The sequence below is a fragment of the Parasteatoda tepidariorum genome, chromosome 10 (assembly GCF_982258835.1).
Source record: "Parasteatoda tepidariorum strain Cologne lab strain chromosome 10, Ptep-v5.0, whole genome shotgun sequence".
Classification (NCBI taxonomy): domain Eukaryota; kingdom Metazoa; phylum Arthropoda; class Arachnida; order Araneae; family Theridiidae; genus Parasteatoda; species Parasteatoda tepidariorum.
In genome coordinates this window covers 87,454,428-87,476,995 of record NC_141764.1, presented here as the reverse complement: position 1 = coordinate 87,476,995, position 22,568 = coordinate 87,454,428, and the positions used below count along the sequence as shown (strand labels likewise).

At 27.3% G+C, this 22,568-nt stretch overlaps 2 protein-coding genes across 4 annotated transcripts in view; one reads left to right on the top strand and one right to left on the bottom strand.

Annotated features, from left to right (window-relative positions):
* The first annotated feature begins 1,065 nt into the window (after positions 1 to 1,065).
* Positions 1,066 to 22,568, top strand: part of LOC147803071 (notch-regulated ankyrin repeat-containing protein-like) — a 56,979-nt gene continuing 35,476 nt past the window's right edge. The window contains exons 1-2 of one of the 3 annotated variants that reach the window (XR_015429726.1): positions 1,066 to 1,680; positions 4,985 to 8,854. The gene's annotated coding sequence lies outside the window, so the exon portion shown is untranslated. Of the gene's footprint in view, positions 1,681 to 3,492; positions 3,631 to 4,984; positions 8,855 to 21,787; positions 21,834 to 22,568 lie in introns of those variants that run through there. The other 2 variants (XM_087153287.1, XR_015429727.1) reach the window with 2 other exon arrangements.
* On the bottom strand, positions 2,521 to 11,942 carry LOC147803072 (uncharacterized). The gene is made up of 5 exons (XM_087153286.1): positions 10,040 to 11,942; positions 7,183 to 7,399; positions 6,162 to 6,515; positions 5,070 to 5,281; positions 2,521 to 3,618 (listed from the first exon to the last, which is right to left on the bottom strand). The coding sequence occupies exons 1-5, from the start codon at positions 10,336 to 10,338 to the stop codon at positions 3,297 to 3,299; spliced, it is 1,404 nt and encodes a 467-aa protein (XP_087009412.1). The 5' UTR covers positions 10,339 to 11,942; the 3' UTR covers positions 2,521 to 3,296.

Here is a 22,568-nt window from a genome sequence, read left to right as displayed (position 1 = left end):
CGATAAATGAATCCGTTAGTATTCCTTTACCACCGAGTCCCTTTTTAGTACTCTTCAGCTTACGCAGCCAGGATCCAACTCTTTTCTGTATGTGTCCAATACACTCGAGTTTTGTGACAGTATTATCACCATTAATGTCTTTAACCGTCGCATATGCTTTGGAATCACCGTCTCAATGTCTAAAATTTTGCCATTGTTGATTGAAATAACACTAACACAACCATTCAATGATGAAAATCCCCGGCGTTGCCATGTACTATCAACTGGTCGATCGGTGTGAGCCGGGTGCGGAAAATTCGAGTTGGCCAGCCATCCCTGGATTCGAACCCAGTTCACCTCATTTGGCATCGATCGTTATATCCCTTAAGCCGTCATTGCTCTTTCAATAATATTTAAAATAATTATTTTACACTGTTTAACAGTGATTAATCAGTGCTAAACATTCATTAAAAATAAAACTAACACTATCGATTTTAAACCCCTTACTTAATCCCCAAAATCAAAAGTTTTGCAATTAATTTGAAAATGCTCCAATATTTTTGTTGTATTTCGTTGAATATTTACACAGTTATAGTATTTTCTTCAAATTAATGGGGGAAATACATAGCTTTTGTTGTAAGTACTGTAAAGTTTTTTGCACTATAAAGGTCCCGCAGTGGACACGGTTCCCAGCAGATCACCGAAGTCAATCATCACTGGCTGCGGTCAGTGTGCGGGTGGGTGACCCACTTGGATCAGTCTGCGTAGGGACCGAGGGTGTGCTGTATGGGTCCTCGTTAAACTGTGCTACCGTAAAGTGCTCGACTTCGCGTGCAGGTCGTTGGGCTACCGAAGCGGGGGTGCCATCCCCTCCGCAGAGGATCGAAATTGTGATGGCATGTCTTCGGATCATCCTCCGGGATGTTTCCTAGACCGTCGCCAATAGCCCACTGTGCAGCTCTAGTGCGACGTAAATTAACAACAACAATAGCACTATAAAGAATTTTCTTCACTTATGCTTGCCCTTACTTCTCACGTCCAATATTTATATCTTTAAATTAAGTTTTAATGAATCAGATTTGATTGCTAAATAGTATTAAAGATTTCGTATGATTCAATTAAGGCAATTGAACAATAATTTCGAACAAGAATCACTAGCCGTGGTTAATATTCGGGTGGAAAATGATTTATACCGCGTCCAAGGTGATAAGGGAACATTCACACTGTATGCATGCGATTGCCCTAGACGCGCGTGCGAATGTCTAGGAGCTGCATGCAGGATGATCACATTAACGGGTGATTCCGTAAGCGAATCGCACCATGTGAATACATAAGACTCATTAACAAAACAATGGAATTAATATGTGGTGTAGAATTTTACGAAATCGTTCTCACTTCAAAGGATTATTAGTCTCTCAGCTACTGCTGCCTGGAAAGAATATTATAATATATAACTTTATAAAAATATGGCAACAGTCTGTTGAAAAAGCTGATAGTTTTGTTTTGATTAAAAAGCTTTTTATTTTATAAAGTAATATTAAATTATCCTACTTACTGTAATTGTAAAATGAATTCCATTTTTAATATTATAGATTGCTTTTATTTCCGGTCATTTTCTGTAAGAATTGTAAAAAAATTTGGAATCAATAATTCGCAATGAATTTTAGAGATCAGCTATAATTTCATGCAGAAAAGCTAAAGGTAGTTATAAGGTTAAATTAACTTAGGTTAGCTAATGCTATCCTGGTCTTTTTTTGATACATTCATAAATGTCATTATTATTTATTAAGTAAATAAAATAAATTACAACAAGATATATATCCTTATGTCTTGTTGATAGACAAAGACAGTGCTGTTCATTTTTTATCTAACGGTAGTAAATTTGACTTGGACAGACCCCTGTTTATAAACTCCAAGTACGCTGGTGAATTTGCTGTCCAAACAGGAAAACTAAATGATATGACTTAGCTGTCAAAATCTAATAAATTTAAGATAAACTTTGAAAGAAAAAAAAATGAATTGCAAGAGTTAGAAGAAAAAATCAACAGCAAAAAATTTTAATTTTTACATGTTACAAGCAAACATAATTAATAATTTACTATGATTTTTTTTCCATATAAAATGCCTTAGATTTTCTTATGTTTTCAAATTCAAAAATATAAGATTGTTTGGTTTTTATGTTAATTTTAAACATCTGTACTTTAACAAGATTTATTAAAATATTTGAAACTGGAAAATGTATTTATGTGTAAAAGTTATAACTGATAACTTTATTCATTTTTCTTAATTAAGTTTCACAAAGTCAAAATTTATTTAAAAAGGACTATAAAAAAAATTTGGCGACTGTAAATTTTTGTGAGTTCCTTATAATAGCTGTTTTTTAATTTAAAAAAAAAAAAAACTCCAGCTATCTTTTACACTAAGTTTTTTACTTTACATTTACAAAGTTTAATAAGTCCTTAAAATTTAGGACTCATCGGCTACTCCTTGGATCTTTTCTTCTGATATGAACTCTGTTAATATTTCAAGAAAATATGCACATTACTTTTGCAAAATTTTATTTTTATTATACACATTTCTTTTCCGGTTATAACTGAAATTGATTACAAAGCAGAATTGGAAAATATCTTAAAATATTTCACATATCACAAAATAAATTTTATGTACACAACAAATAATTACAAAAAAGTCGGTGGGAGGAGCCAAACTTTTAGTCCTGAATGATTATTATCACATCTTACGAAGAACTGAAGATAAGTTATCGTTGAGGAGAGTAAACATCGAAGCTAAATGCTCACTGTAATGCACTTGTAAAATAGAAGATGAAGCTGTTGTTGTCAGACAATTGATCGGTCTAAATCAGGAAAATTCCTGGCTAAGGGAAGAGGTTTTCGCAGAGAGTTTGAAAGAAAGGAGAAATTTGAAGATGCTGCTGTTGTAGATACATAATGCTGTGGAAAATACTAATGCTGCAACTGTATTGGTTAATCTATTTTATAAACTTAAATTAAAATTTTTAACTATGTTATTTTACTTAGATTATTGGGAAAAATAGAAAATTGACATTTTAATTGGATGAGAAATTATTAATTAGAGTTATTAAATAAACTTTTGCATATGCCTATAAATTAGGGTGGCAAAAAATAATTTTAAATGTCACATAAGGTGAAAGGTCTGTGAATTATGCAATTTTAAATTGATGTATATTTTTAGTATTTATTTAAGGAATGAACTGATATAATAAATAAATAGGTAATGAAGATGAAATAAAATGAATTAATATTGATTAGTTTTATTATTTTATTTTAATTTAAATTTTAATGTTTTAAAGGCGTTAAATACGATATTTGATCAATATAATTTTCAAGTGAAATGTGACCATTTAAATAATTTTCCTTTGCCACCCTAATTTTTTCATTTATTTCCCGATATATGGTTTTTTGTTTTTTCGCTCTCGCTGATCCAGCTTGCAGCATTAGCATCCTCCCTTCATTTTCATCTTGAATTTCTTGTAGTAAGGATATCATAGAAAAGATGTTCAACCGAGAGGATGACACTCGTCTATTCAGTTTTGAGTGCCATCCCTCGACAGGGTTATTTGTACGATCGTTCCCGCTGTCAAAGTGGTTCCAAACATCTCTGAAAAAAAAGGTACAAAATATTTTATTAGCATGATGTTTAATACATAAAAGAATTAAGTAATATTTTTTAACCGTTTTGTATAGATAAAATTTGTAATAAAGACATCACATCAATTCATTTTCTAGCCCTAAATAAGTAATGTTCTTAATAAATAAGTAAAGTCATTATGGCCTATGCTAGCTCTTCTTTTATTAAAATCTATAGGTTATCATCTCATACACTCTGAGATTTCATACATATTGCCGCAAACATAATTTTTATACAATGGCAGCTAACTTTATATTTTGAATAAATATTTAGTTAACTCCTATGATTATGTCAATTATTTGAATACAAAATATAGTGAATTATTATTAATACAGTCAGACCTCGATATAAGGTCACTTTTCCAAAGTCCTGGCTCACTGAATAGGAATTCTTTGTTACAGATTATCGGATATATGGTCAAGTTTTAAATATTGTTATCGCTTATAAGGTCATTTTTATCTGAGGCGAGGGGAGCTCTTTTCTAACAAAAGCCTATTTAACTTCCTTACAAGGCAATTACCCCTCTCGAGTTCAAGGAAAATGTTGCAGCCAATGAACAAGTTGCAATTTCTGAAATTGTTTCATAAGTTGTGGACAGTGAAGACAATAAGAGTGATCCTGAGTCAGTAGCTGTAACCCAAGTGGAAGCCTTCAATGCAATAAATGACATACGAAATTTTTTTAAAAACCATGAGGGAGCTGAGGAACATTTCGAGAAGTTACAAAATCTAGAAGACATTGTTCGAAAAATGAAACCAAAAACGAGACAGACCTGCATAAATGATTATTTTAAATAAGGTGAGATGTAAAGTATGTATGTACAGTTTGGGGAAATTTGTAAACAGCTCTATTTTTAATAAATTTTTTTTTTTGAAATCTAACTTTTTTTAAATTCTTTACTAATTCTGTTAAAATTTATTGAATTAAATATTTAATTTATGACCGATCGTTTTCGTTTGTATTACCATTTTTAATAAATCATAATGTGTACTATTTACGTGCTTAGTTACGAACTGCTAAGGAATCGGTTAAAAGGTCTGACTGTAGTTATATTTAAAATGCTCTAAAAACTTTCATACTTTGTGCTCTTTTATATAAAGAATAGTATCATGATGACAAATAAACTAAAAATGATGTTTACTCTTTTGTGTATTTTATTTTGTAAGCAACTTAAATATTGAGATCTGCTTAAAATATAAAAATTACAGTATCAACTATTTGAATTGCCCTTTTACGTGCCAAATTCTTTCAATTAAACATAATTTTTTGTGTGGTAATATTGACATATACTGTAGTAATAAACGTTTCTTAATGTAGCCTATTTTTTTTTCTATAGTGGTTTTTCCCTCCTTGAAATCGAGTCCCTCATATTTAAAACAATGTGCACAGTTATGGTTATTATGCAAAAATAAAATTCTTACATTTCATATGAAGAATCCCTATCAGCATATGTATCTACAACATAATCGTGCATCTTAGTAGTGGCGATGCCTGCAGGAGCATCATTCTGCAGCAACAGCCAAGCAGCATCCAGATCTCTGGCAGGAACAAAAGGGAGTGTGGCAAGACGCCTGATCCACCTTCTTGTAGTCTCATCGCTTCTGTAAGCAGTCACTAGCCCCAATTTTTGCACCTAAAAGAAATGAAATATGTAATTATTTTAATACATTCTTATTGATAATCAATTAATGCAAATCAGGACCAGCTAAAGCACCTCCAATTCTCCAAAGGGAAGTTATATACACAGGGGCTGTTTTTGTAGATACAAGATTCTGCTTAACAACTGCTGCTACTAAATTAGAGGTGCAACATACAAATATTTGGTATTTAGCCTATACTGCTGAAAGCAGAATATTCACATCAGACGAATGATAGAATAATCGTCTGCAGAAGACAAAACTTAATTCGTTTACATCTGTCTTTCTCCTCCCCCCCTTCCTGGGAAGGATTTATTGATTTCTTCTAAACAGACCCCTGATCACATACAATGAACATCAAGTAACGATAATTAGATTATTATTGGTTAGATGCTTTTGCTATTTAATTTGAAAATTATTGATTTTGAATATACTAACTATATTATTTTTTGAATATTTTTGTACAAGGGGTGATAAACACATGTTAAGTATTGAAAAATTGTTTTAAAAATCATGTATTAATATTAAGTTTGAAGTGACTTTATGTATAATGCCAAGTAACTATTTCTACAAAGTCTGTGTTGTCGAAAAGAAATTTTTGTATGACTGTGTTCATAGGTGGGGCTTTAAAATTTGCATCATTACGACTTCAAATCAGTAAGGAAGTGATTACAGACAAGGTGGTTTAATAAAATTATAAAATTGCAAAAAAAAATTTGGAATGCAAGGACAATCAAACACAAATTACAAATAAATTTGGAGAAGATATTAATTTAGCAACGAATTGAATTTGGTGGGTAATTAGGGAGAATACAAAACATACACTTACATAAATTTATACAACATTAGAAATATTTTATAAACTGTTTCATTTACCTTTCTCCAGATGCTTTGTGCAAAGTGAAAGTAGCACCCTTTAATGTTTGTGTCTGTAAAGACTTCATTCAAGGCATTTATTGCTCCCTTTTCGAAGTCAAGCAAACAGGTTTCAGGTGCAAAACTGAGGCCAGCGTCTGAAGCTTTGAGAACAAGCTGATGGAACAGGCGACTGTATGTAACCTTCCGCTTGTCCTGAAGTAGGGCAAAAGCGAAAGGGAACATCTCCCCCATGTATCTGGCATGGATGGTATAAAGTTGGTTAAATAAGGATGGAACAATTTTGAAGGTACCATCCAGCCAGATACTGTTAGTCTCGCAGAGCTTTTCCAAATTTGCTGTCGTGCAAAATACCTGAAAGATAAAACCTTCCTTACCACAAGAATTCTTATAGTACAATTCATTTGCATATAATAACATTAATAAACAAAAAGTACAGAAAAATAGCTCTGCTAATTCAATAGAGTTTTTACACGCAATTTCTTTAAATAAATGAAAGAGAGATACATTTGTCAAACCTGTAAATAAGATGTTTGATTTTTTTGTTTAAAATAACCATTTATCCTAATCCTGATTACATCTAAAGCATTCTGGGAGTAAGATTTTTTAATGCTAATTAAAGAATGACATATTTTAATGCTAATTAATGTAGCTAACAACTTAAAAGACCAAAATAAATAATTTAAAAATTGTCACAAAAATTCTTTTGTTTTGAGATAACAAAATTTCAAACTTCTTACATATAACTCAACATTTTAGAAGTATTTTTTGAAATAATAATTATTATTTAATTGTAACTTTAAAGAAAAATCATTTTAAAGTTCTTATACATTTGGCAAAAACTGTAATTCTTTACCCTTTTCTTTTTTAACTTTATCTTTCTGATACTATCTGTCTTCACAATCTAATATATAGAAAAATTATGCTTGTTGTATGAGTCATGATTCCTTTAACCTCCCTCACATTTTAAAAAATTCTGAATTGCAAATAAATTAATACATTCAAAAAATTTAATACTTACCAAAAATCGATCATCTGCCATTCCTTCATCTATTAGAAGAAAATCCTGACCCTTTTTGGTCTTTCGGTAAAGCTCTGGCAAGACTATGCCGTCGATCTCACGTGGGAGTGCTGGCTGTGTGGCCCGTCTTGCTTGGTACAGCCTTTTTTCAATATTTGGGAAGTCCGGCAAACATGCGGCATCTTCAATATTTTGGGCATGAGTAGCTACAGCATTGCTATAAAAAATTTTAAAAAATGTGTAAATTTTTTTTTTTAACTAATCAACTGTAAGACAATTTTCTATTCGCTTATCTTTTCCTGTGGTAAAAATTTTATTTATTCAACAGTACCTAAATTTGTTATAATAATTGCTTGCATCTTAATTTGCACATTTTTTTCACATATAAATTTTTAATGATAATAAACAAAATTGAATAAGACAGAAATATAGTTATGTCTACATGAAATATGTAAAAATTATAATTCATGTTTATTAAATTCGTATTACAATTTCAAGACTACTTTAAAAATGTTTATATAAATATAAACATTTATATTGTTTTAGAACAATTAAAATTATTTATGTAAATAGTACTGATGACGTGTACTAGATATGATTCTCTACATCAGTTTTATTGTCTAATGATATGAACGCACTAAGTTATTTTGTGTCATCATTTTATCGATTGCTAATATTTTGAGAATTTACATAGTTGAGTATGGTTTCTTTAAAAAATTCTCTAAGAATCGGAGGTTTTCCCTGTTTCCATAGAGAGTAGACACTTTGTAAACTAATGAGCTTTTCATTCAATCTAGGTTTGTGTGTGTTTAAAAATTCACATAATTTTCATGATCCTGAAGTGTATATTTTTTGTGAGAAATATTTTTATTTGAAATCATTGATTAGAACTAGTTGCTGAAAAATGTAAGTTATATTGTTTAGCTAAATAAAATATCAAACACTGTGTTCAAAGCCTTAACTATCTCTCGAATCCTATAAAAAATCAACTTTATGATATAATTTAATCACAATATAACCAGGGTTCAAGATTTTTTAATTTAGTTAAAAAAAAAAAAATTAAAAAAATCCGATTTATTTGATTTGAATCGGTATTTTTTTATTATTTAAATCAGATTTTTTTTTTATGTTTTTTCAAATACACTGTAAGAACTAAAAATTTTAATATTAAAACTATGACTTGAATGCATAGCAACCATTGTGAAACAAATGTAGGATTGAAATTTAAAGACTTGATGAAATAGAGAATTTAAAGAATACCTCAGGGGTCTGTCTAGGTTTTTCTGAGAGGTACCAGTTTTGTGAAAATTTAGACATAATTTGTGAAAATTAAAAGTTATTTTAAAAAATCAACACAAATATGAAAAAAAATATGGATTTATCATTTCTTACGAGACACAAAAATAAAATTTTAAGAAAAAAGTATTTTGTGAAATGATTCTACCGTTCTTCCTAAAGTTGAATTTGTGATGGTACCACCAAACTGTAGTAAATTTGGCTTGAACAAACCCTTGTACTTTAACTATTAAAGCAAAGTTGCATTTAACAAACTATAATTTTAATTTGTGATTTCTTTTTTTTTCTCTTGATCTTTAAAATGACCAAATAAATGTAACAGAATGTGTTTATAAATGTAGTCATTCATAAAAAAAATAAATAAATATTTAATCTATATTTTGTTATATTAAAATATTCATTTTTAATTCTATATCAAAATAGATAAGGTAAGCTAAAAAAATTTTTAAAAATCTATGTACTCATTGGAATTTTTTTCAAGCTTCAGAAATATATATTTTCCACCAATAAAATAAAATGTATATTTTAATTCAATGCTTTTTCATTCTAAAGGTAGAATTTTAATTAACATTATTTGCATTATTTTTTTAAAAAAATTCATGTTTATTAATTACTTTCCACAGCTATGCAAGTCTATATTAAGACAGCATTAAATGTTTACTATAATCTGTACTATATACTATATAATATAATCTATAAAATGTATAGTCTCAAGAATCCAAAGATTTTTAAAAATATAATTTCAGATAAGTTGGAATTTAACACAGACCAAGAAAAAAAGGTAATTTCGTTAACTAAAATTAATTAATGCAGCAATTTATTTAAAACTAAGAAACGAAAATAAAAGTATCAATAATTTAAAACACTTGTTTTTTAACTTTTAAAATCAATATGTATATAAAAAAATTAGTTTATGATTTTATAAAAAAAAAATCATTTGATTTAAATCATGATTCAATTCGTGATTTAAATCAAGCTGATTTAAATCAACAAACCCTGAATATAACTACCAAAAAACTCTTTCATGAAACTTGTTTATCCAAAAATAGTTTTATGTAGGAAATAATAATTTATTTAATATTAGATATAAGTGTTTTTTTTTTTTTTTTTTTTTTTTTTGAAATTATGAGATTTTAAAATTATGTTTAACTATATATATTTTATAATAGACTTTTAGAGAAAAAAATACTAAATAGTTTACTTAAGGTTAAAGGAGTTAATTGCAAAATTGACTCATTTCTCTTAATGCAAGAAACAATTAGTTACTACTGCACTTTGATGTGGGGAAAAATATTTTTCTGTGTGAATTCATAATGTAGTTGGCAACAATCAGTATTTTTTTCATTTAACAATTTAAATTTATAAGAGAAAAACGGTCGTCATTAACCAAATTACAGTCTTTATCATTTCATTATTCATCACTTAATTCAATTTTGTGCAACATAAGTTATTTTAATTGCCTCTATTATAGTTGAAAAAATTATAATCGCAAAATATTGATTTCACCAAAAGCAAATAGTTGTTTAAAATTGTAACATAAATGTTTAAAATTATGACTTACCTGTAAAGTCGCTGCACAGGAGTATTTTTTTCTTTAGCAACTCTCTCTTTCAAACTCTCCGTGAATTTCATTCTCTTAACCTCATTTTCATGAGATTCATGGTTGTGAATCCCTGATTCACTGACAACAGTAGCCTCATCTTCTAATTTTACGCGTGCACTACAGTAAGTATTTGGGCTCCGATGCTTACATCTCCAGAAACTAAAATTATCTTTCGTTCTTCGCAAGTGATATATATATCCATTGAGGACTAAAAGTTTGGCTCCTCTCTCCGACTTTAAAAATTCCACGCTAGACATGACTCTTCTAAAAAAAATCACACGTGCTCAAGTAAATCACAAATATCGGGAATGATATGTTCGATGACGAAATTCGATAAAATCGCCAAATGTCCGATGTGAGTTTTGGCGAAATTCACGACGAGCCAAGAACAAAATTTATGTTAACCTTTCTTGTTGTAAAAATCCTTCTTAAGTTCTTGGCTACTTACAAATAAGCCAAGCAAAATTTGAAAGTAACCCCTATTAAACCCCTCCAGTTGACTATTACTCTTGTCAAGTCTTCTATTCACACTTACCCCTTCGTTATCCTCCCTCTGATTTCGCCTTGGGGGGTTTGGGGCAGATCGCTAGTGGAATCTATATTATTCCATTTTCGTAAACACATATGCCGAGCTTTATCCATTTTCGCAAACACGCATTTCTAGCTCTATTCATTTCACCATTTTCATAAATACTCATTTTGAGCTCAATCCACTTTCGTAACTACGCATTTCGAGCTCTATCTATTTTCGTAAACACGTATTTCGAGCTCTATTCACTTTATCATTTTCGTAACAACGCATTTCGAGCTCTATTCATTTTCGTAAACACAACTTTTAAGCTATTGTCCAGATTTAAAAATTCTCAGGCGACATGATTTTGCTTGATCTACTGCTTTGCTCATCATCTGAATAAATGTAAATGTTTAAATATTTATTTAAAAAATGGGATTAATCAAATTTCCCGTACTTCCCTAACACATAGATTGTGAAGGTATAAATCATAGGTTTCCTACTTGGGAGCTATTACCCTCTAATATACATTGAAGACTTCAAGGGAGGTGTTGGGACATTCTAGAGGATGTTTAAAATTATTACATAAGAAAATGTTTAAATATCAAGTACACTTTAAAAGTATTAATTTCATTTTGCTTTGTTTATAATTAACTTTGCATACAATACATGTTATTCATTGGAAAAATTTACATAGAAAAAGATTACTAACCAATTCTATTGGGAAAGTAACACTTACCTTACTGTTCTGCAAAAAAAATTATCTCATCTTTAGAAAACTCGATGTGATGAATTTTTCTCTGTGATTTTTTTTTTCCTTTTTAAAATTTAAAAAAAAATTTTAAAATTTTTAACAAAACATTTGGATTTTTTTTAAAAAATTTATCATGAACATAATGTTAAAATAATTTGAGATTTTTAAAATAATTTTGCTTAAATGTTTTTTACTTAGAAGTTCGTAGCAAATAATTCTCTTTTACGTAAGAGCTACTTTTATAAGAAAAATTTCAAACATAAAATCATTACTTAGTAAACATTTTCAATAAATTAACAATATTTTTAAATGTGTATAAAATTGAGAATAAGGAATGTATAAAAAGTTTTTTTTTAATTACGTAATAAATACTTGTAAACATCAATGGGGTGCTGAAAAAAAGTTTGTTTTGGTAAATGTTGAACTAAAAATGGTCGGGAACCTATCCTGGGGGTATAATTCATATTGTATTTCTTCACTCTATCCGAGCACTTTTGCTTTTAAAATATTACCCGAATAAAATAAAAAAAAATAAAAATATATACTGAAATTCGAAACAACTTTCTATATCGTAAAAGCTAGAAAAAAACTCATTCACACTTTCGGCTACTGGGTGTGCTATAATGATGATTATGATCTACCCTTTAAATATGCTTCTTTACTAAATTCTTCACAAAATATTTTTTTTTCTAGTAACCTTTTTTTATCTTCACATATCATCCACGCCAAAGCAATCATTGAAACGGTAAGTTCTCAGATTTCTAGTAACCCATGACACAGATACTGTTTGGCGATAGAGTTACAGAATTCGGCGAAAACTGGGAAGGAAAATAGTTTTTTTCGCCGCCAAAGAAATAAAAAAAGACGGGAGAATCGTGGGAAAGACGATAAGGTCGCTATCTTGAGAAGAGGTGCTGACCATAAGATAGCCTTATCTCATGTCGGTCTTTTAGATGTCTATCAATCCTAAAAATGGGACTTAAAAAATTCCGTTTAAAATGTCACTTGCACAAAAAGGGCTTATGTGAAATGGTATATGAATGATAGCTGAAAAGAAAAAACTACTTTAAAGTGTTGAAAATTAAATATTAAATGCACTTAAACATCTAAGCTATAGATATTATAAAGTTGTTTCATTTATTTATTTATTTTAGAATATGTTTTCATAACTTAATTAAATAAGCTATTAAAATATATCTCGTTATTATTTATTCTTCTTCACATTTTAAAAGAAGGAACAAGCATTTCTGATAATCGTATGTTACTGCTCACCTTATATTCGAATAACTTCAGTGTATTATCCATTGTTTAACGATTTAACGCAAAAATATTTAATTAAGAATAATTTTCACACTTTTTTTCATTATTTTTTTTATTAATTTACTCCAAAATTCTAAACTGAAACCACTTTATTATTAATTAATTAAGCCGAATTTTTGAAGTTGTTTCATTTCTTTCTTTATTTATTTATTTTAGAGTATGTTTTTATGACTTTATTGCATAATCTATTAAAATATATCTTTTAATTTTTCTTTCATTTCTTAAAAAAGAAATCAACAAGTATTTAAGATAATATTATTTTACTCCTTGGCTCATAACTATTTAACCTCAATGTATCATTTATTGTTTTACCCTTTGACTCAGAATATTCATTAAACATAATTTTCATACTTTTTTCATTATTTTGTATTAATTCAGGCCAAAATGAGTGAATATTGTATTTAAGTATTTTAATAATTTATGGTTTTGAAATACAGCATGAAACTTTTTTAGCGTAAAAGTTAAAACCTTCCAAATAATAATTTTTCAAATTTGCAGTTATTTATATCTCAAAGAAACAATTAGTTTTCATTGAATTTTCACAAAATTTCAATAATAAATACAAATTTACAAAATTTTAATAATTAATTTAACTTTTAATTTACAAAATTTTAATAATTAATTTAATTTTTAATTTACAAAATTTATTTTTAATTAATTTTTAGTTTTTTACAATTAATTTTAATTCCATCTTCGTCAAAGGGTTAGTATCTATTTTATTTAATATTCTTTACTTTTTTATAAATTTTAATTAACAAGCGATCAAATTTTTTAATCGGTAAAACTTTAATCACTTTCCGACTAAGTAGAGCATTTAAACCTCTACTGGAGGTGGTTACGACCTAAATTCCAATCATTTCCTGACCTCTGCAAGAAGAATTTATTATTATTTTACCGTCAGCTTGTCAATCAAAATTAAGATTTTTCAACCAGCTAATGTGCTCAAATTCTAATGTGAGTTCAATGCTGGAAGACCATACAAATTTAATGGTTTTCTGACCACTACAAACAGAATTCATTGCCATATCATGGAACTTATTAAATTAAAATTTTAAGAACTAACATTCTGAAACATTTTTTAAACGAGCATGTAATTTTGACGGGGCATCACTTTTATCACCATCGAAATTTATCCTACCTCCACACCTTTTGAAAATTATGCCTCCCACATTTTTCGTTTTTTAAGTCTGGCAAAAATGAAATAAATTATTTTAACTTTTTAAGTTCGTGTGTAGTTTAATTTTTTTAAAATTCTGTTATTTTTATTTAATATAATAGCGATTCTACCAACCTTATCTCTAACAACCATTTCCTAGCAATATCCTAGCAGTATCTAGAGATATCCTAGTTCTTGCGTAGTTTAAATTTTTTTAAATTTTATTATTTTTATTTAATATAATAGCGATTCTACCAACCCTATCTCTAACAACTATATCCTAGCAGTATCTGGAGATATCCCAGCAATATTTTAAAATTATAAATATACCGGTTTTTAAAATTATATTTAAATAAAACAAATTATTTTAACTTTTAAAGTTCTTGAGTAGTTTAAATTTTTTTAAATTTTATTATTTTTATTTAATATAATAGCGATTCTACCAACCTTATCTCTAACAACTATTTCCTAGCAATATCCTAGCAGTATCTAGAGATATCCAAGCAATATTTTAAAATTATAAATATATCGGTTTATTTTAAAAATTATATTTAAATAAAGTAAATTATTTTAACTTTTTAAGTTCTTGTTTAGTTAAAAAATTATCTAAATTTTATTATTTTTATTTAATATAATAGCGATTCTACCAACCTTATCTCTAACAACTATTTTCCAGCAATATCCTAGCAGTATCTAGAGATATCCAAGCAATATTTTAAAATTATAAATATATCGGTTTATTTTAAAAATTTTATTTAAATAAAGTAAATTATTTTAACTTTTTAAGTTCTTGTTTAGTTAAAAAATTTTCTAAATTTTATTATTTTTATTTAATATAATAGCGATTCTACCAACCTTATCTCTAACAACTATATCCTCGCAGTATCTAGAGATATCCAAACAATATTTCTTTTTACACGAACTCTTGCGTGAAACTCGTCTAGTCACGATCTATCGAAATTCAGTCACGATCGAAAAATAGTGAACTTAATTTTAAATTTAGAAAAACAAATAGTAATTCCATGGACATTTACGAAAACAAAAATATTTATGAAAATCATTGTTGTAAAGCGAGGAATAAAAAGGTGTTTTAGTACTTAACTGATAGAGTTTGTTTTTGCTATCGCTTTTTTTTTTTTACCTTGCACATGCATTTACATATCACATATAATTCAAAAAATTATTTCTTTTTAGTAGCTTATAGATTATTTTTTGATTTTAGAAAGAACTTAATAAATAGATAAACTTAATAAATTAAAAAAAAAAAAAAACATTTATACAGGCGATTCTCACCGTCAAATTGCTGTAACTGCTACAGAAATCTTACATCATACTATAAAATGATGGATAATTAATACCATTGTTGTTGTTAGCTTTTTTGGGTGATTTTCCACCGGTTTTAAAAATTATATTTAAATTGTATGTAATGTATGAATTGTATTAATGTAAGTAATGTAATTGATTCAAATAATGTATTAATTTAACTGCAATAATATGTATATAAAAATGTATGTTGAGTTTCAAAGTGTCAGTTTTCTTGCTTGTCACTAAGTATATTTTTAATAATTACTTGCCTTAACACTGCAAGAATATTTTTCTTCCTCTAACTTTTTACTTCTAAACTGTGAAAGGAACTTCTGGAGTATGTGAACAAAAAGTAATTTTCAAAATATTATGCAAAAATAAGTTTTTCAGTCAATAATTTGCATGTCTCCCGAAAATATGTCTCTTTCCTGCCCATTAATTTTCTATAACCTACATGAATGACGCAAGAGCGTTAAATATTTTTGTGTGAATGAATGATAAAAGTACTACTTTTTACAAGGTACAAATAAGGGTTACTAAATGAACATTTATTTAAAGAAAAATAAAGTATTTTTAAGATTTTAAATTCAATTTTCTTTTCCAGAGTGTCGTAATTTCTGAGAATAACCTATAGATTAAGAGAAGATATTTTCCTCAATTTAGCATGAAGAATAAAATTAGATATAAAAAGTGTATAGGTTAGGATAAGATAGGTTAGGGTATAGTGCAAGAACCAATAAGGGTTACATTGCTTAGCAAGTTCTAAAATCATAAGGTTAAGAAACGTATTTTTATTAAAAACTGTTAAAAATAGCAGTTAGGTGGAGAAGGGAGATGACAGTTCTATATTGTAATGGTATGAATTCCAAAAAGGATATATTAGGTAAGAGAAGCGATGGGGATAAATAAAAAAAAATTATATTTTAACTTATATATTTTAATTTTTAATGATATATAATAATTATAATAATGTTATATATAATTATAATAATTATATATAATAATGTTTTACTTATATATAATAATTATAATAATATTATATATAATTGTAATAATTATATATAATAATTTTTAACTTATATATAATAATATTTTAACTTATTAAATTAGCGCTTGAAAACTTAGAGCTTGAAAATTTGTACCGTTGCTTAGAACCATTGAGGTAGCATCAACTCTTATATATAACCATGGATATTCAAAGTTAGAAAGCGAAAATTTGATTATTATGTATATCAAAAAACATTTAGAATTAAGCGGTGTTTTTTTTTTTTTTCTTTACATTTTTTTTATGGCGAAACAATTACATGTGACATTTACAGAACATGGAACAATTCATGCCGAAAGAAAAATTAAAAGAAAAAAAAAAACGACGAATGGGGATCAATATAAAACATCAAATAATCTCTTGAAAAGCATGAAATGTAATATATTTACGTACGTAAAAGAAAGAAAAGTGTTAAATTTAGTAAAATGCTAAATTTTTAAGTGCTACATTTACATTAAGTTTCAATTGAAAATATTAAATGCTTACTACAAAAAAAAACTTAAGATGCGATGGAAAAATAACAAAAAACATGTTTATTTCTTTAACACGTTGAATACCATGGGGGTCACCGGTGACCGGCGCTGAGTTTATTCGTAGCGCCACAAGGGTCACCGGTGAGAGGCGAAGCCACAATTATTAGAAACACATAATTCTAGTAAATTTTTGATGCTTTTAATTTTTTTATATTATTACCGTTACTAAAATGGTTTGAAGAAATTAATGCAATACATATTGAGAAAATCATTTTGGCCAGACGGGCAAGCCATGCAAAATTAGCGCGGTATTCAACGTGTTAATATTTAAAGAAATTTTATTGTGAGCATGCTTTTTTCTTTTCCATGCAAAAAATACATTTTCAACTTTTGTAACAGATGGCCATTCTTCCTATGTAAATTAGTGTGAATACAGAACGATTTTCATTTATTCTAAGGCTTTGAGGCATAATCACTTAGAAAGTGGCACTGGCTATGATTTTTTTTTTGTTTCACTGCCTTCATCTTTATCATTTCGCAATTCTTCGGTTTCTGCACCCAGTTTTTCTATCTACATCGCACCACAAGTTTCACCACTTTCATCAGCTGATGTATAATCATCAAAAGTGATGTTTTAGGTGTTTTACCCAAACCACCATACAGTTTAAGTTCTCAAGGGCGCCGGCAGGGGGGTGCACTTGCACCCCCTTGGCTTTTTTTTTTAAACAATTAAAGAGATGCAGAACAACAATTTTGTTACAAAATTTTTTTATTGAAATATTTTTATTCAAAAGCAAATAATTAAGTAATTATTGATATATAACAATTAAAAAATTGTTTAATTAAACAAGAATTTTTATCTAAACTGTCAAAAAAAGATTTTTTTCTGGGAAGATAGCTAAACTATATTTTTAAATTTCATTTAGTAAAGTATAAATAATATTATATTTTCTATTAGTTATTTAGTTTAACAAAGGTATATAACACAAACTGACATCTCACAACTGTAAAACTTCACTAATACAATAAAAACCGATGTTAAGCGTGCACAATCAAATCAGTATACGAAACTACTGATTGTAGTTATTTGTGTTTCAAAGTCAGTAGCTATGCCAACTCCATCAATATAGTTTCTCGTATCAAAGTTTGCAAGTACAAGAAATTCGTATTTTTTTTTTTAAATATCTTGTTAACAATGAAGAAAAAAAATTAATTGTATCTTGAAAAAAATTAACAAATGAAAGTCTGTGTAATAACAAAAAAGTTTTTAATTCCCTTTTTTTTGGGGGGGGGGTAGTTTGTCAGAGGGTTACACCCCCTTTCATATTATTCTGCCGGCGCGCTTGTAAGTTCTTAAAACAAAATGACTTTAATTTTTCTTTCTTCAAATGTCAGTAAAATTTCTAAGCGATGGATGCGATAATGTTCTAGTTTCAGAAGCGATCTAAACGGGTGCTGTTATTATAAGAATAGCATTTTTGTGACGGGATCATAAAAACAAGACGATACAACAAAAAAAAGATCAATCTTACGAAAAGAGCCTTCCTTATAATTATGAATTATTTCATTCGACTGTTCTTTTCATTTATATCTTTGTTTATTCAATGCAAAGAATCTTTCACTTCAAGCGAAAGAAATTTTAAATCGCCTTGAACTTATTATTGTGCCAAATTACACATTTTTCCAGAATGAATGTTCTCCACGTGTGGACAAAAATCGGTAGTCTAAGAAAAAAGATTTCTGATCTACATCTTTTTTTTTTTCTTTCTCTCAGACAGCATTTATCAGATAAGTTCAAGGAAATTTAGCTAAAGTACTTTTCTTAGTTTTGATAACGTAAGAAGCGATATTGCTTTAAAGAAAAGAAACAAGCCATTGATATTATAGGAGCCTAAATATTGTTTTTTTTTCTTTCTCAGAAATGACATAAATGAAGTAATAATGGAAATTACAAATCACAGAAATTATTTTTTACACATTATCAAATTCATAAGACACTTTTTGCACTCAGTTAAAAAATAATTATCATCATATATTTCAATTTTCAAATTTATTAATTGCCATGCAATATTACTTTAAGAAGCAATATTACTTTAAAGAAAAGAAACTGCAATTGATATTTTTTGCGATATCGGCACACATAAAGAATAATGTTTATCTTAGGATAATTATTCTTATTCAGAAATATCGCATTAAATTACAGCAATAGATGTGTCTTGAAGAAGACTATTGGTTTTTTCCCATTTATAGTTTTCTCTTTATATTATTTTACTTTATTATTTGTGTTTGTATATATATATATATATATATATATATATATATATATATATATATATATATATATATATATATATATATATATATATATATATATATATATATATATATATATATATATATATATATATATATATATATATATATATATATATAATTCACATTTAATCCCCTAATACTTTCCTCAATATTTCTTTCTTCAAATCCCTGTACAATCGTCTACATAAATATTTTATCTCGGTAAAATTTCAAGGACATTTGAGAGAGAATCAAATTTTATAAATAGATGACCTTTCCAGGACTGCATAAATATATTACGTAAAATTCGTGAGCTGTTAAAAATATACTGCAATGTTTTTTTTAATTTCCATTAAAAACATTGTTTAAAATAATATTTCAATATAGAACTATCATCTCCTCTCCTCCACCTAAATGATATTTTTAATAGTTTTCAATAAAAATATAATGTTTCTTATCCTCATGGTTTTTACAATTTACGGAGTAATATAGCCCCATATTGGTTCTTAAATTAAACACTAATTTATACGCTTCTATCAAATTTTATTATTTATTTTAAATCAAGGAAAATATTTTTTTTAATATATGGATAATTTTCTGAAAATCAACCCTCAGGAAAAAAAAAATTTAATTTAAGATGTTCAGAATAACGCCAAAATTATTAAAATATTTCAATTATAAAGGAAAATTATCTAGTTGAATCATAAGTTATTCTTGATTTTATAGTAAAAGAAAACTATAACATTGAGGGTAATTAGTAGCTATTACTAGCCAAAACACGAATTTCTTACTTATTGTTGGCGAAATACAATATACCGGCTAATTGCAACTCTATATTTTGATTTTTTGCAGACAGGAGGTATTCTGATGAGAATTATTTTCTTTTAACCGCACTTTCCAAGTCTTCATTCTAAAAAATAATTATTTTCATAAGGCTAATTCCTTCCAATTGTTTAAATATGACTGTTTTTAACAAGAATTCAACATTCTTTCAAAAACTAATGATATCTTGTTCGTATTTAAAAATAAAAGAATATTATGTATACTGCGCCAAAAAATCGGACCATCCTGAATAACTTTTGATGTAATGATCGGATCATCACGTTTTAAGACTCATTCTTAATAGTTTGAGGGGGCGACCTCAAGTATGCTAATTAATTAGTGCACACAATATTTTAAGTTTTAAAATCGGACACTAAAATGTACTTTCTGTGAATGAACATTCCTTTCTTTCAACGGATTTGGATTTTTGACTTCCAAAATATAGGGGGTAGTTTAAATCTGGAAAATATGATCTGAAGTGTGAACCCCCCTAATGCTAATTTAACTTTTTGCGCATTTCGCCATATCTCGAGAACTTCTTAAGCGGATTGAAAAAATTTTGCACACAATTATAAAATTCATTTATCCAAAGATAATGATCCAAGAAAAAAATAAATTTTTGAAAATATTTTTTTATTTTATTATTTGTTAAGTAATATTCGAAAACTTTTTGAATTATAAGGTACATCATTTTAAAGTATGTATTTTTACATGGCAGAATACAAAATTTCAGCATAATCGATTGAATAGTTCTTGAGAAATCGAATAGCTAATGCACGACTTCTTTAAAATTTGATTTCTCAGGATCTATTTAACCGATTTCGCTCAAATTTTATATTTTGCCATGTAAAATTATGTACTTTAAAATGATGTAGAAAAAATGTTTTTTTTACATCATTAAAACTTAAAAAAAATTACAAAAAATACATACAAATTTTTTTTTTTGCTGCATTGTGTACCTTACAATTCAAATTTTTTTGTGACTATTATTAAATAAAATTAAAAAAATTTTTAAATATTTACTGAAATTTATTTTTTATGTGGAATTATCTTTAAATAAACAAATTTTATAATTGGGTGCAAATAATTTTCACTTTGCTTAAAAAATTCTCGAGATATAGTGAAACACACAACAAGTAAAATTAACATTTTCAAACTATAAATCGCTTGCCTAATCAAATTATACGGACCATATTCTCCAGATTGAAACTACTCCTATATTTTAAGAGCCAGAAATTCGAATCTGTTAAAAAAGAGGATGTTTATTCTGAGAAAGTACATTTTTGTGTCTGATTTCCTAAATTAAAATATCTTCGGCGCTAATTAATTAGCATTTTTGAAGTAACCCTCTCGAATTAAGATTGAGTCCTAGAACGTGAAGATCCGATAATTAGTTCAAAAGTTTCACAAGGTGGTCCGTTTAATTTTTTTTGCGCACTGTGCATTAAAAGAATTTATATACATAGTCTACCAAATTTTTTTTTGTTTTTTTTACTATTTTTTTCAATTTGCTGCATTGTTTCCAAAAAAAGCCAATGTGCATCAGAAACATAGACGATATATTAATGCTGGACTTTCTTCAAATCCAAAACACGAAATCAATCTGCACAGCTATAGATTTTGATTTCATTTATTGATTTTAACTATGTTTATTTTCAAGAATTAATAAGAAGCATTTAGTTGGGAAAAAGAACTGCAAGATAAATTTGTAATTAATATTTTATAGTTTCTGTGTTTATTTTTTTATTATAGTTTATATTGTAATGCTTATTTAAAACTGCTTTTAATAGATTATTTTTTAATTTCATATGAACTACTTTAAAAAAAAACTGGAATGACATTTTAAATTCGGTCTCCTTCTTGATTGCATATTCCTTGGAATTAGTGAACAATTATTCCATCAAAATAAAAAGAAAACTGCTTGATAAGTGTATGAACAGTTATTTTTTAAATGTATAATTTATGTAATACAACAGTAAAATGTATAACAGTTATTATTGTTTGTTTAACTTTTGATTATTCCAGGGAATTGGAAGGAAACATTTCTTTAGAAGAGAAAGAAAACTGCAAGGTAAATTAAGTCATTCTTATTTTAGAATTTATACGTTCATTTTTTATTATTGCTTATTTTTTTATAGTTTTCAATAGCTTTTTTTTAATTTCTTATACATTACTTTTAAAAAAAATGGAGTACCATTTCACATTCAGTCTCTTTTTTGATTGAATGTTCCCAGGAATAAGAGAATAAATATTGTTTGGAAAGGAAAAAAAACTACTCGATTAATGTAGGAAAAATATACACAATGAGCAACATGCATGATTTTCAAAATCATTTAGTAATTCTAATCTAAACAATTTCTAATATGAACAATACGTACTTTCTAATATATTATATATATATTTCTAATAAGAACAATTTCTGTTTAATGCTACAAGCAGCAAAATGTTTCCTTTTCAGCTAGTTTCTTTAAAATTAAGATTAGTAAAATTAGTTTATTTTCGCCTGTTTTTCGACAGTTAATGATAACGCAACTTCCATTCGATTTCCAATAAATTTGAATTATGCATTTGCATGTATTATATATTTCTATAAAAAAAAATTTAATGCAGAAACATAGTTTGAAATGAACAATTGTTATGATTCATTTTTAATAATGTATCAATTTTAGATATATTTAATAATAATTAATTATAAAATCTATAGTTCTTAAAATATTTGTCTTTGTAAAATCTGTTTTGTATCAAATAAATATTAAATTAAAAAAGAAAAGAAGTTTGCTTACTTATTTATTTTTTTTAATGAAAG